Source organism: Melospiza georgiana, chromosome 1, assembly GCF_028018845.1.
Source record: "Melospiza georgiana isolate bMelGeo1 chromosome 1, bMelGeo1.pri, whole genome shotgun sequence".
NCBI classification, from domain to species: Eukaryota; Metazoa; Chordata; class Aves; order Passeriformes; family Passerellidae; genus Melospiza; species Melospiza georgiana.
In genome coordinates, this window is record NC_080430.1 from 69,396,535 (window position 1) to 69,410,230 (window position 13,696).

General features: G+C 45.7%; 1 protein-coding gene across 1 annotated transcript in view; it reads right to left on the reverse strand.

The window, feature by feature from the left end:
- Positions 1–390: 390 nt before the first annotated feature.
- RREB1 (ras responsive element binding protein 1) overlaps positions 391–13,696 on the reverse strand; it is a 119,579-nt gene continuing 106,273 nt past the window's right edge. Inside the window, exons 10-11 of the mRNA XM_058029857.1 lie at positions 3,753–4,496; positions 391–1,632 (exon numbers count right to left, since the gene is read on the reverse strand). Coding sequence (XP_057885840.1) covers positions 1,127–1,632; positions 3,753–4,496 — 1,250 coding nt within the window. The 3' untranslated portion in view covers positions 391–1,126. The remainder of the gene's footprint in view (positions 1,633–3,752; positions 4,497–13,696) is intronic.

The following is a 13,696-nucleotide window of genomic DNA, read 5'->3' on the forward strand; positions in this document are numbered from 1 at the left end:
GGCTCCGCTGCCGCCCGTGCCCAGCGCGAGGGAGGGAGGGAGAGAGGGTGGGAGGGAAGGAGGGAGATGTGCTCGCACGGGCACGGTACCTCGCTGGCCTCCACGGGACGCTCCGCTTGGAGGAAGGGGTTCATGTAAAGTACAGTAGAAGAGCTGCAACAACAACAGGAGGAAGAGGAGGAGGAGGAGGAGCTGGTGAAATCTGATGAGTCAAGAACACTCCGAGACAGGATCCAAGCTGCGCTACGCATCTCCGTGGGCAAATATTGCCCATTGGCTTCTGCTGACTGCAGAGACAAGCGAACTGATGGATTTATAAAATAATAATAAAATAATAATAATAATAATATACTGAAGCAAATCAAACATATGTAACAGCGGGTGCATATTTTCCATAGGTTACGTTGCTATGTAACTCTTCTCTGTATACACGCTCAGTCCGTGACGGCCAGAAAAAACCCCTAGGATTTAGAAGACCACTTCTAATGCTGAAAAGTGGAAACAAGCATGAGGTTGAAATTAATTTGTGTTTCCTGCTTTTGGCTTGAACCACTTTGAACACCTTCAACTGCCATGTTGTTCGTGCCTGGAACAGGCTTAATGCTCCACCATGTGGCAAATGCAAGAACATCTACTGAGAAAAAAAACAATAAATCAACGTCTCCTCTGCATCTCCTCGGACTATTTCATATGAAATTCACATCATTTTTCTTCCAGTTATTGGCTATGGTATCCAAGGGCCTCCCACCCCACTGCCCCATTTCCAGCTCAGAGAACAAACACAGCGACTATCACAGATATACAAGAACAAGCTCACGCACACCAATACAAAAGGTAACATTAATGCTTAAATGAAAAAGGGTCCTCTCCAAATAATTCTTTAAAATATTAAAATCATTTTTGAAAAAAATCTATAATACCAAAAGATCTAATAAAGTAGTAAGGCACTCAAATCAGTATATACTGTAGTCTCTTGCATTATTATACTGAAAGGCATATGGCACCACGTCCAGTCTGCCATACTCTTCCCCGTAGCTGTAAGGTCGCTCTTCCAAAAACAGCCTCCAGAAACCTTGCTCTGCTGGCTTCAGTTTGCCTGCTGAGACGGGTCCAACCTCCAGGCAAGTCATTCCACCCCCAAGAGCTGAGGCGCGCTGTCGGCAGAGGCCAGGATGTGATTCATGGGAGACGGAGCGTTGTGCATCTCCAGCAAGTCCTGGATGAAACCCGAGGGCCCCTCGTGCTCGGAGCTGCCCCGCGGTTCCTGGTCCTTTGCCGCGTGTTTCTGCGCGCTCTTGGCGGGCTCGGCGAGGCAGGCGCCGCCGCTCTCCTCTCCGCAGGGGGAGTCCGTGACCGTGCCGGCCAGGGGCTCGCTCCGGCTCCCCGCCAGGGATGAGTGGCTGCCGACGCCCCCCGCGGAGTCGCACTCGCTTTCGGAGATGGGGTTGGCGCCGCTGTGGCTGGACTCGTTCTCGCTGTCTTCTCCACACCGCGACTGCGTCTCCTCCTTGTCGCTCTCCTTCCCGTGGTTTCGGGCATTTTTCACTTTCTGGTGGATGCGCTGGTGACGGACCAGGCTGTGCTTCAGAGTGAAGGTCCGTTCGCAGGTTTGACACTTGTAAGGTCGCTCACCTGGAAGAGAATGACAACACAAAGTCAGCCGTGAGGTCACACATGCGCCTCCCTCTTGTTTCAAGCAGCATGAAACACTTTGCACTTCGGAAATTCACAAATTGAACATCATGTTTATGCAGATTATTTGCTTCTGTACTAGCAAACTAGCTGATGGAGTGCAAGCAGGAATACAGGTAGATGCCCACGGCACAAATGGAGCATTGAACTAAGTGTCTACGAGCTTGGCGAGGCCCTGCACTGAGGAGGGAGGAAGGCCGTAAGCACCAGGTTCTCACCAGCATCCTGCCTAATTTAGTCAGCAACTTTTCCGGAAAAAGTTTACAGTTGATCTCTGGAACTCAAAAGCCTTTATGAAATCAGCCCACCACATGGGCTCCCTGATGCAGGTCAGCCCGAGACACATGTGGAGAGAGAGAATACTTTCCTCAGCAAGAACTCATTGGAAAACAAAGCAACCACAGCCCCACAGACAGAATTCTCCCAAAATACAAACCACGCACACTGCCCCAAGGTGCTCTCTGCCCTGAAGAAACAAAGGTCCCACCCCAACCTGTCCTCCCTTTCCAAGTGTGCCTCTTAGAGACTTTTCAGCGCTTCAGTTCCATCAAGACACCATCTTGTGCCAATGAGCATCAGACTGAGACACGCGGTAGGCAGGCAGAGGTTTCTTGCACACTTCAGTGTGTCCCAAATGTTCCTCTTCTGAGTAAACAAATCCCAAAACCCTACAGGTATCTTTAATAAACCTCACACATTAAAACTGAAATATAAGGAATGTGCAACCTGACAGTATTTTGGCAATATAGTTGAACAAGTGGGAAGGAGACAAGGAGAAGAGTCAACCCACAGCATTGGTGCAAAATGCTCAGCTGAAAAAACGTTGATCTGATAGTGGGGGTAGGTCATAGTTACATTTATGAATTTGAAGAAAGCACTGTGCCAGGTTCCTGTTCCACACCTATTCTATGTTAAAACATCCTTCAAGTGTCAAATAAGAAAGAGAAACAAACAGGAAAAAAACATACTGACAAAGCCCACAATAACCCAGCAGCCAATGAAAACAATTAAAACAGAGAGTGTGGAAATGTCCATGGGCACACATGGTTTGGGGGTAAAGCTCAGTACTTTGGATATCAGCATTTCCCTGAAGCTTCTGCACTTGTATGAAAATAAGCTCTAGAAAGGGACCTGTCGTGTTTCACTTGTGGCTCAGTGATGTGGCTCAGTGACAGAAGAAAACAGGTCAGTTTTGCACTCAATAGGTGAATATTTATGTTTTAGAAGGGTTGAAGCTATTCAGGCATTAGTCTTTGGAGTAGTTTTCTAAAAATCACTGTCAATTACAACACAAATATTTTGTCAATGGCAAAGATCTTGTCTTCAGCAGAGAGAACCTTCAAAAGACACAAAATGTCAAATGGACCAGTTTTCCCACGTCAGAGCAGCTTGCTGGCACGTAAAATACATATTTAATAAGGATGAGTGGATAAGTGCCATTTGCAAGGCACTGCTGCAATCTGCCTATCACATAAAGCAATCCCACTGCACAGTCAAGTCACTGGGCAAGTGTTTCACTACCTGTATTCCACCTTCCCTACCCAAGTGACCACTGGATCTCTGCCTTCCACCCAAGCAGCAGGTCACACACATCACCAGCATGTTAGCCATATTAGGCTCAGATCATCAGACAAAACCAGACTCTTTCTCTCTCTCTCTCTCTAAACTTTGACTCAGAGGTGAAGTCTCATGATACAGTTTCTCCACTGCTTCTCAAAATACTGGGTAGAAGTAAAGCCCCACACACATGGCAAGAAGGGAGTCAGAAGCTGCCCAGGGATCTCCACACTTGCCCTCACCTCTGAACTCTGCAAGCAATCATGGGGAAAATAGTTTGGCAGCTGAAAATAAGGCAGTGGCTGCAATTCTTGCTCCCTCCCTAGGCTTTTTATGCAGCATGGGGGACTGGGGCAGAGAAGACACCTTGCAGATAGATACCTTTAGGACTAAAAGCAGTGTCTCCAACCTCAAGTGCCAGCAGCAACTGTGCACCTCCAGAGCAGACACCTTAGTCTGGTGGGACACCTCATGGTCTGTTCTGCCCTCAAGCCTCCTCTTACCTGTATGAGACCGCATATGTCGCGTCAGATCTTGCAGAGACCAGAAACGCTTGTTGCACACAGTACAGACTTTCTTTCTTTTGTCTGCTTTTGCAGTACTCTTAGCCCCATCAGTCTTTGGTTTGTCATCACTGCTCTTCTCAGTGGACTTTCTCTCTGTGCCTTCCCCCTCAGAGATGCTTTCACTCTCTTCATTCTCCTTTCCTGTTGCCTCAAAGTCCACAGGAGACTCCACTACCTTCAAGTCCAGCGGAGACTCTTCCTGCTCAAGACCAGAGTCATGCATCGAGGGAGCTCCTGCATCATCCTGAATGCTTTTGCTTTCATCCTCACTGCTCCTTTCATCCTTTCTGTCCTCACGAATGTGGGCCTTTTTGTGACGGCTAAGAGTGCCAGCAAACTTGAAGGTTTTGCCACAAATCTCACAGGCATGTTTCCTTTCAGTCTGAGAACTGCTGCCTGCACTCTGGTCACTCTCTGCCAGCTTGAAGTCCATTAATTTGCTGGCAAAATTGAGGTCAAGACTTTTGTTACTTACAGAATCTTCCTCAGGGCCCTCTTCATATCCATCCACTTTTTCTTCAGCATCCTCTTCTGCCAGAAGGGAATCGGCCTTCTGCTCCTCCTTGGGGCCGCGCTCACTCTCTGGCAGCTCTGTCATTTCCTCTGACTGCTCCTTCTCCCCATAGCTCAGGTTCAAGGCTTTGTTTCCTGTAGCTAGTGCCTCTGCATCCGCCTGGCTCTCTGCAAGGAAACACAGAGAAACTTTCAGTGGGATTCCCAAGTGCCAGCAGTGAGCCTGCACATGGACCCAGGAGCACTGCTTCTGATCAAGCATCCCAGTATCTGTTTCTCTTGTCTGTGACCTAGGCCAGCAACTTACAGCTGAAAAGAGATTAAAATACCACAGAACCCAATCAACGAGATGATACAAACTCTTTCACAAAATGCTTTCTTTTCCAAAACAGACTCACAAACTCAGCAGCTTCCTGCAATAATTTTTAATATAATCACTTTTAACCAGAGAACACATTATGCTGACACACTGAAGAAGGGCTGAGGTCATTATCAGAAACAGACCATTCCAGAGACACATGGATGTATTACTAATAAACTTGCGTATGAGAAACATGAACACAGATTGAAATAATATGCAACCCGCATATTTATCAAACTAATTTTTGTGTAGCAAGAAATTTCCTTTTTCCAAGGAAATGTAAAGGCCTCATGCTACCACCTGGTACAACTAAATGTGAATACTTAGTGCAGACAATACTTAGTAGCACAAAAGTTGGCTTAAAAAATTGGGTATGCATCATGAAAGTGGAAGATGTGTAAGTTTGTCCACATCTGAGTCTCTGATATGTCACTTGGAATCAAAGCATAAAGCCAAGGGAGAGTAACAGGCTTTGCTGTTTCACAGTTACCTCACAAGAAGACAAAAATTACCTAAGATGTGGTCCTTAATGGTGTCCTCTGTTTATTTACCTGTCTGCAGCATTAATGTTGCTGAAGATGTAACATATGTCCAAAAAACTGACACAGGTAAGGTGCTTAAGGAGAACAGAGGGCTGGAGCTGTACTCCTTCCAAGCTCCACACAAATAGTGCATTAGTAAATAGGAAATAATCTGGTCAGGCTCTGGAGGCCAAAGCTGCTGCTGATGTAACTGCATCCCCAGTGCCACTTCCCAGGAATTGTTCCAGGACACGAAGTTCGCGAGTGGTGCTTTCTGAAAGCTGAAACTTTCCTTTCAGTCCTGCATCCCACCTCCTGCTTATTGACAGCAAGCAGCAAAGGGAGCCCACAACCCAGCCGGCATTTCAACATTCATCTGCAAGAACGATAGCTGCTGAGTAACTCCAGAGATTTAGAAACTAGGAGAGCAGTGCAAGTTCTCTGTTTGGCACAGTACAACATGTCTCCAAACTGCCCAGATTTTCTATTACAGGCTTCTTCCCTAAGCAAGGAGTAAAAACAGAAGATAAGAAGATGGTTCTCAGGCACTTGTTAGTTTGAATGTAGTCTTGCAACATGATTTGCACTGGGCCCATCTCCTCTCAATAGTGATAATAAATGGCCATTAAACAAATGTCTAAGTGAAGCAGTGTTTCTGGGGATAGCAAGTGATCACTTAATAGTGTGCAATTCTTGGTACACTTTTTCTTGGGGGAGTTTAAGGGGGAGAAGTGACCTATCACAAAAAGTAATCTCACCTTTTAATCAGAACAGATCTGTTTACAGAGACAGTGGATTACACAAAGTTCATTGCTCATCTAATTATCTGCCCGTTAGAACACGCAAGCAAGCCCTAATCTGTGTGTAAGGCCACAGAATGTGAGGATGGGGACGTCTGAAAGCAGACATGGGCTGCCCTGTCTCATCCCGTGAGGTCAGGAAATGCTCCCCTGATGGGATGGATGTGTGTTGGGCTGAAGAAAGGCTGCCAGCACAGCACAGCACAGAGGGGGTTCATTGGGGAGAGGGGCAGGAAACCATGTGAGCTCTGTTAGGATGGAGATAAGTGAAGAGCACAAGGAAACCAAGATGGGAAAAAGCTCCTCTTAATCGTACCCAGAGAGATGTTCTGTAACTCTTTATCGACCAAACAGAAAACAGTGCATGCAGAGGGAGATTTTTTTCCTGTTTTTCAACATGAAACATCAAAAGCAAGGTGAGTGAGGAGAATATGCATGGGTGGCACTAAAGGTAAGAGCAAGCCAAAACCATTATATCTCTCAATACAGAAGTCCCAACTTCAACATTCAATGACATATATCATTCATGATTTTCCAATTTTTCCACAACTTTTTCTTCTTCTGCTTCTAGTATTTGGAAAAATATATTATTTTTCTCACTCGTTCTTCAGTATATTCTCAGTATACTCATTCTTCAGTGAATTGTACTTGAATTCTATCTCCTTCTTTCCTCTCCTCTGTGCCCCGGGCCTCTTCCAAGCTGTTTTTCTGTTCTTGCATGTGTGGCCTACAACTACATTTCCTGGTGTACAAGAGAAAAACACTTCAAGGGATAGGTGGTCCACAGGTAAGTGATGTACTGGCACAGGCAAACAGATGAGGTCAACATCAAGAAAAACAAACCCTTAAGTTTAAACAATGTGCCTTCACAAAGGGCAAAGCCCACTCCAGATCCTAGGAACACAAATGTACAGAGGCTTTCTCTTCTGAAGCTCCTCTGGGCTCGGCAGCCCTGAAGGAACATTCAAAGCTCAGGTGGTGACACAGCCAGGGATATGCTGACACATGCACGTGCTTGGGGGAGCGCTCTTCCTCCTCCCCTGCACAAACCACACCTGCCCTTTTCCTTGTCAAGAAGGAGTTTCACAGGCCCCTTAGGAAACTTCATACATGTAACTCAGGTAAAGCAGCAGTTCCTGACTAGCTGAGCTGCTCTGTGGTTGTCTCCAACCTGTGCAGTTGGTTCTGCAGCTGGTGAAAAAGTGAGCTGCTTTGCACAAATCCTGCAACCCCTTATTGGGTATGGGTGAGAATCAGCCCAGTTCTGCTTCCGATGAACTGGAATAGCAGCAGGGAAGCTGTAAAGGTGTGTGGTAAACACAATGGTTGTGAAGACAAATGGCCAGGTCCAGTGTGAGACTTCTCTTGCAGTGCAAGAAATGGCTGCTAGGGTAGTCTTGCACTGGCAGCTGCTTCATCCACTCCAGCAGAGCTTAGGCCTGGCCTACACTACTGTTTTCTGCCTTCTTACATGCCCACTGTAGCAACAGAAACCCTGCTGGCCACACAGCTCCAGCAGGCTTCTATCTTACACAAGGAGGAGGATTTTGACTGAGCCTTCAAATCCTGACAAACATCCCTCCAACAAGACAGAGCTCCTCTCACATGGATAATTCCCATCTCCAGAATTTGGCTGATTTATGTTGCAGAGCAGTCACTCGATTCCAGGCAGTGAAAGAAACAGGATGCACAGGAAAGGCCTGCTGTTTCTTTTGCCCCTTTCCCATTTTTCACTTACTGAGGCTGTAAAATGCTCTCCAGTCCACTTGTTACCCCACAGAATTTACACTTGGTGAATCAAGAGGACAAGAGCAGAGAAATCCGCTTCTCAAGGCTCCCACCCACTGCTACTTCTTCAGCAACCACAGGAGCAGCACACGTTACCTTGTCGTGTGCAACCAGTGTGTCACTCCCCCAAAATGAAGAGAAGAAGGTGACACTATCTGAAGATCTCAATTCTGACACCAGAGTCAAAAAAGATGTGCAGGATAAGGGAGAAAGAGGAGAAGAGCAGGGAAGTAAGGACATACGGAAGGAGGTGACAAAAAACCACTGGTAACTCAGCTGCTGCCTCGTCAGCTCCTGGGAAAAAAAACAACTTCTCATGAGATGTACTCATAAGCTAAACCTCAAGGACTCCATCTGAGAATCCAAAAACTTTTCCGCTTGCATGAAAGAAACCACTATATAGATGTAGCCAAAATCATGTGGAAAGACAAGACTGTTTTGCTGAAGTCTATTTACAAATCAAGTAGCAGTCTTTTGTCGGCCCAGTCAGAAGAATCCACTTCATCTTTTATTGGTGGCAAGAAAGAGGAGGGAATTGCTTCCCTACATATGCAAACCAAATTATGAAGAGGGACACCAAATGTGAACAATTTCAGATGAAAGAGGAGATACAGATCAAGGTGGGGAGCTTGCTGGCACGATTCTTTTTATACATGGTTTTATTTTTTCCTGGAACTATGGTGGAATAGAGACTAGAGCTTGAGACGCTACAAAGTTAGTAGACAAAACAGGAGGTAATGAAAAACATTTTGGTGCTAAAGCAAGTGTTTATTGACAAATATTCCTAACATCCCAAGAGAAGAGTTAGAAAACCCATCACATAAATAATCCTCAAAATTGGAGTAAACAGACCACGGGAAATGGATATGGTACAAGCAGTTGGCATTATCAGTCAGATGAGCTGATGATTTACTATCTTCCCTACATTAACTGAAATAACCCCAGCTTGTTTTGTATTTTACAATAGAGGCAGCCACCACTAGGTGGTAGCAGTTATAGTAAATTTGGGATTTTTTGGACTCACACACACAATGCTGCTTCTACTTCCACTCATGAACTGGAGAACATCTTTTAAACCCAGAGAATCCACTTGAAAAATTTTGGGCGTTATCTTCATCCATTTTTATTGTAAATATTCTAAATAACAAAAATTCAGCCACCTTCATTACATCACCTGCAAACACTCAAGTTAAATATTTAATCATCCCTCACACGGTTGAGAGAGCTTCAACTGTGTCTTCATGCCTTGTCAAATGAAAATATTCAAGCTAGAAAAGGACTATTTACAGTAAATGGAACTGAAAATGTCTGGGGAAAAAGAAAAACAATTCTGGGAAAAAACACTTTCTGTCTTTAACACACACTATGATTCCCCAGTATCTTCAACAGAGCAGCTGAAGTCATGATGAAAAGTTTTCAGGATTAGCTCTGACTGCACCTACCATGGGGAAATCTGCATTTAAGGTAGCAGGGGCAAAGCCCACACTATGAGCTTATGATGGATTGCACCATTCAGCAGAAAGGCAGTCTGATGTAGAGCTGCCAATACAGCCAGCAGGCTATACACCATCTCCTCAGTACCTTCATACAACAGCTCTAGCACCCAGGCCAACCCCAGCAGCAAATGACTCCTGCTTTACCCTGAGCTCTGGCTCTAGAGCAGCTGTTAAACTTTGCCTGACACTGAAAACACGATTTCAAGCCCTTTGTCCTCTAAGAAATACCCACAAATGTAGTTCAGAGGTACAGACAGCTAGAACAGTTTGGAAAAAGTCCCCCACTATACCCAGGGCTCACATGATTTCTGGAGGGATCACAGTGTGCAGATATCTAGAGCAAAGATGAGTTCTGCTAAATGCTAATCAGAAAATTCACTGTTGAGTATACTTTGTAAATATTTGTCTAGCTAACACAGAGCAGTTGTGTTCGACCCTCTCACATTAGGGGCAAGTCTCTTTACGAAAGGGATCTTTCCTTATTAAGTTCTCTTTCTCCATTATGTAAGAGATAATCCCTTACCCCATTCCTATCCTACATCTCTGTCAACTGTATTTTATTGCAAGAGGGGAGCATTAAGACAGCCCTAAGGAGACAAAGGCAGGGCTGCTTTAACATGACGAAAGTGGGCAATTAATTAAGCTGCTCCACATTGCACATTTTCCTTGTATGCCTCTCTGCCAGGACAGCTGTCTGCTGGCCTGAATGCTGTGAGCTGGGGGAAATGCCCTCAGTTTGCTTCAGGCATTTCAGACCATTCCCTTCCTCCCCATGTAGCATAGATATGAGCAAGCCCTATCACTTACACAGTCTCCTCATCTCTGAATCCTGTTCTAAAACACCATCCTGTTTTTGTTTTGGTTTAAAACAGGACCAAAAGAAACCCCCTATAAACTTCTTCCCAGTGACACTCTATTGAATTGCACTTCCTGTCTTACACCTCATCCTAAAGCTTTGCTTCATTTACGGCTGACCAAACACCATCCAAGCATCTCCTTTCATTCCCTTTCCTTTGGGCATACAGTGAAATCCAGATGACCACTCACTTCCAAGGACAGCCCTCACAAGTACTCTGCACGTGAGCCCTGAGCATGCTGCTTACCCACCAAAAGAAACCACCTCATTTTAAACTTAGCACGGTTTCAAATTCTTAGTTTACTTCCACTTCCAAAGGATTTGGAAACTCCTTTTTCTTGGACAATGGAGGGAGACCACAAGTCCAAAGCTGTTGAATGATTCTGAACTGAGATTAACCACCGCTTGGTGAAGCCAGTTACAAACGCTAAGCTGTGCTATAAAGTGCATGTGGTAACTATAACTGTGGGCACTATCGGATCTGAGCTCCCTCCTCAATGCCTAAAGCTGCTATTTCAAGACACAACGCACTGACAACAAAGCCAATTTCAACAGCATCTATCCCCCAGTGCCTCCCAGGAGATGATGCCAGCTCCACACCTCAGCTGCATCCATGTGCTCCTTTAGGGCTGTACTGCCAGCCAGATCCAGGAACTGATCTCATGACTACCAGTCCCTCCCCTTGCCCTTTTAATTTTTTTGGGCAGCTGGGTCAGCTACAGCTGCAGGGATGAACAGTTGGGAACAGGTCGAGCCAGTACTGCCAATAAGTGCTTTGTGTTATCCAACCATGGCCCAGGGCTCTGTCTGCCGGGGGCAGGTCGAACCACTCTGACCAGCCCGGCGCCAGCTGCTCAGAACATCTACCTTGCACCCAAGTCCTACCCACCTACGTGCTGCACCAGTGCTCGTCCAGCAGCTTTAGAAATGCTTGCTTCCTCACACCACCAAACAGCTGAGCTGCTTTAGGACCCCTCTGACTATAAAGAAAGTCTTCAGTCGACTCAAGTAGGACATTTCAGTTTTATTCTGCCAGGAAAATTGTCAGAGGTGAGCACTTTCAGAGCCTTTCCTGCAGACTTTTGTTCTTGGAGGGGATCATGTGATAACACGAGTCTTCCTCTCTCAGGCTGTAGCCATTTGCTGTCGGCATAGGCAGGATGGGCCCACATGACACTGCAGACACCGTGCTACAGCCCTCTGAAGTTACAGGCTGTTAGCATGGTAACAAGGAAACTTAGTCTCTTCATGATAGGCAAGATCAAACCATGTCGTAACAGGTCCCCAGCACGGCAGATTGCAAAGCCAGACTACTACTGAGACCTGTATTACCACATTTGAATCACTGCAAGGCAACCTGCTGTATTAAAAGAAGCAGAAAGGATGAGAGAGGCTGGCAAGACAGCAGACTTTCCCAAACAAACTGGTGCATGGGGATGTAAGAGAAAAATCCTGTGCACACTCTGTGCAATCTGATCAGCAGCTACCCTAAGGTTGAGAGCAATAACTCATTTATTACTACCCTGACGTGCAGAGCCAACTTCTTGTTGCTTTCAAGTTTGTTACTTCCAACAATTTTCCCATGAAACCAACTCAAAGTGACACAAAGTGACGCTGTCTGTACTGGAGGTGTGAATAACTTAGAGCAACAGCTCCCTTGTGCAAGCAGTTTTCAGACAAGGGGCATGTACCACCATCTGCTGAGCTTCCTTCTTGCACCCGTCCCATTTGGTCAGCACAGAGTGACTGTGCTCACCCTTGGTTTTGTGTCAGCTCCTCCTCTCTGGCTGAACGCCACTCACCTGTCTACAATAAAGCCCAGCATGATCTGACAGCCAACCTCTTTCACTACTGACAAGACAGAGGGAGGTATGACGGCAGGTGAGCTTCAGTGCAGATGAACACAAGGTAATGCAATCTAAAGTGTACCTTTGTGATGCTGAGCACAGTACTGCAGGTACATCCAGGCAGCAGGACTCAAAGCCATCGCTGATGTCTCTCCAGGATCACTGACATGGCCTGCAGCAGCAGCCAAATTAAAACCAGACTGCATCAGCAGGTTCATAAAACAACTGGAAGGAGCTGCAGACAGCAGCTCCATAGACAGGTTGCAAAGGGAGTGGGCAGGGATGCATCTTCAAACATGCAACCCTAAGGAAGCAGTTGTGGATGCTGATAGAGCTTTACGAGCAACAGGCCAGAGGAAGTGGCTGTGTCCACATGCTCACACTAAAGAGCACATCCTCCTGCTACCAGTGGAGACCAGAGTACCACTGCTCCAATGTGGAAGGGCACTTCTCACATTCTTATGCTTTGCTTGTCTGCAGCGTTCAGCCCATCCAAGTACAACTTTGCCTTGGTGTTCTGAACAGCTGGGAAAAAGTGTGTGTACCACTGTAAGATCCAACATCCTCTTCCTTAGGCTGGGGGATAAGCACATTTCTCCACAGGTAGCAGCTGGCAACTCCAGGTTTGTGGAAATTCTGCTAGATTTGGTAGAAATGACACCACCTTTCTGACAGGGGAAGGGCTTCTGGCCTGACGCAAGATAAAATGTATGAATTTATCCTGCTCTGTAATAAGAAACTTCCTTGGTTTTCTTCCTTTGCCTCTGTTATTGCTTGGTGACCAATCACAATATCCTGACTGCAAGCTCCTCAACAGCAGGCTCTCTCTGGAAATGCCTATCACCTATGTGAATTGGACACAATTTCCATCAAAGCCACAGGGCATCTCTCCACTGACTTCAGTGGAATCAAGGCCCGTATGTTGAATAAGCAACAAATTATTTTCCCTTAGGAGAAAGTTTTTCATGTCTATAATTCATTTAAATGACTAGAACAGGGGAGGGACTAAGCACAGGAAAAGTTGAAAGAAAAGCCAGGATCATACAGTGCAATGAGGACAGCAATCCTGCAAGACATCTTTGTGATGAAGAAAGAGCTTGAGAGGATAGTTACTTGTAAAAGGAGACCAGCTCCTGTCACACCTTCCACCTCACACCCAAAACCCCTGAAAATGCAGGCACACCACCCACCCCCTGCCACAGCCAGCAGCCTCTTTGATACAACATTGTGGGTATCTCTCTCACTTTCATCTTCTGAAAGTTGGCTCTGTTCTAGTTAACATCTCAACCCGTACCAGGGACTCCCTGCATCTCACAGACATCTCAGGAGCTGTTTCTTTCTCTTCATTTTCTTCCAGTGTCAACACAACTTTTTAGATGCATCATAGTACTGCTTTTTTGTAGGCTTTCAAGTCACTCTTTCCTTTTAGACGCCTGCTAATTCACCCATAAATTTATGGCTATAAATATCACTATTTTTTGCACTTCTATCTGGCTTCATTCACAATGCAAATACAAAACTACAAAGTCGAGGAGAAATCCTTTTGCTTCAAGGTAGCCCAATTCCTTTCCACATTTCTTTTCAAGCATGCAATGACAGGATTAGCTAAGGATTAATTACTTGAAACTCAACCTGCATCTCACGTCACAATTTTCTCATATTTTCAGCATTTAAAATCTTTGTATCAATCAAATATTTG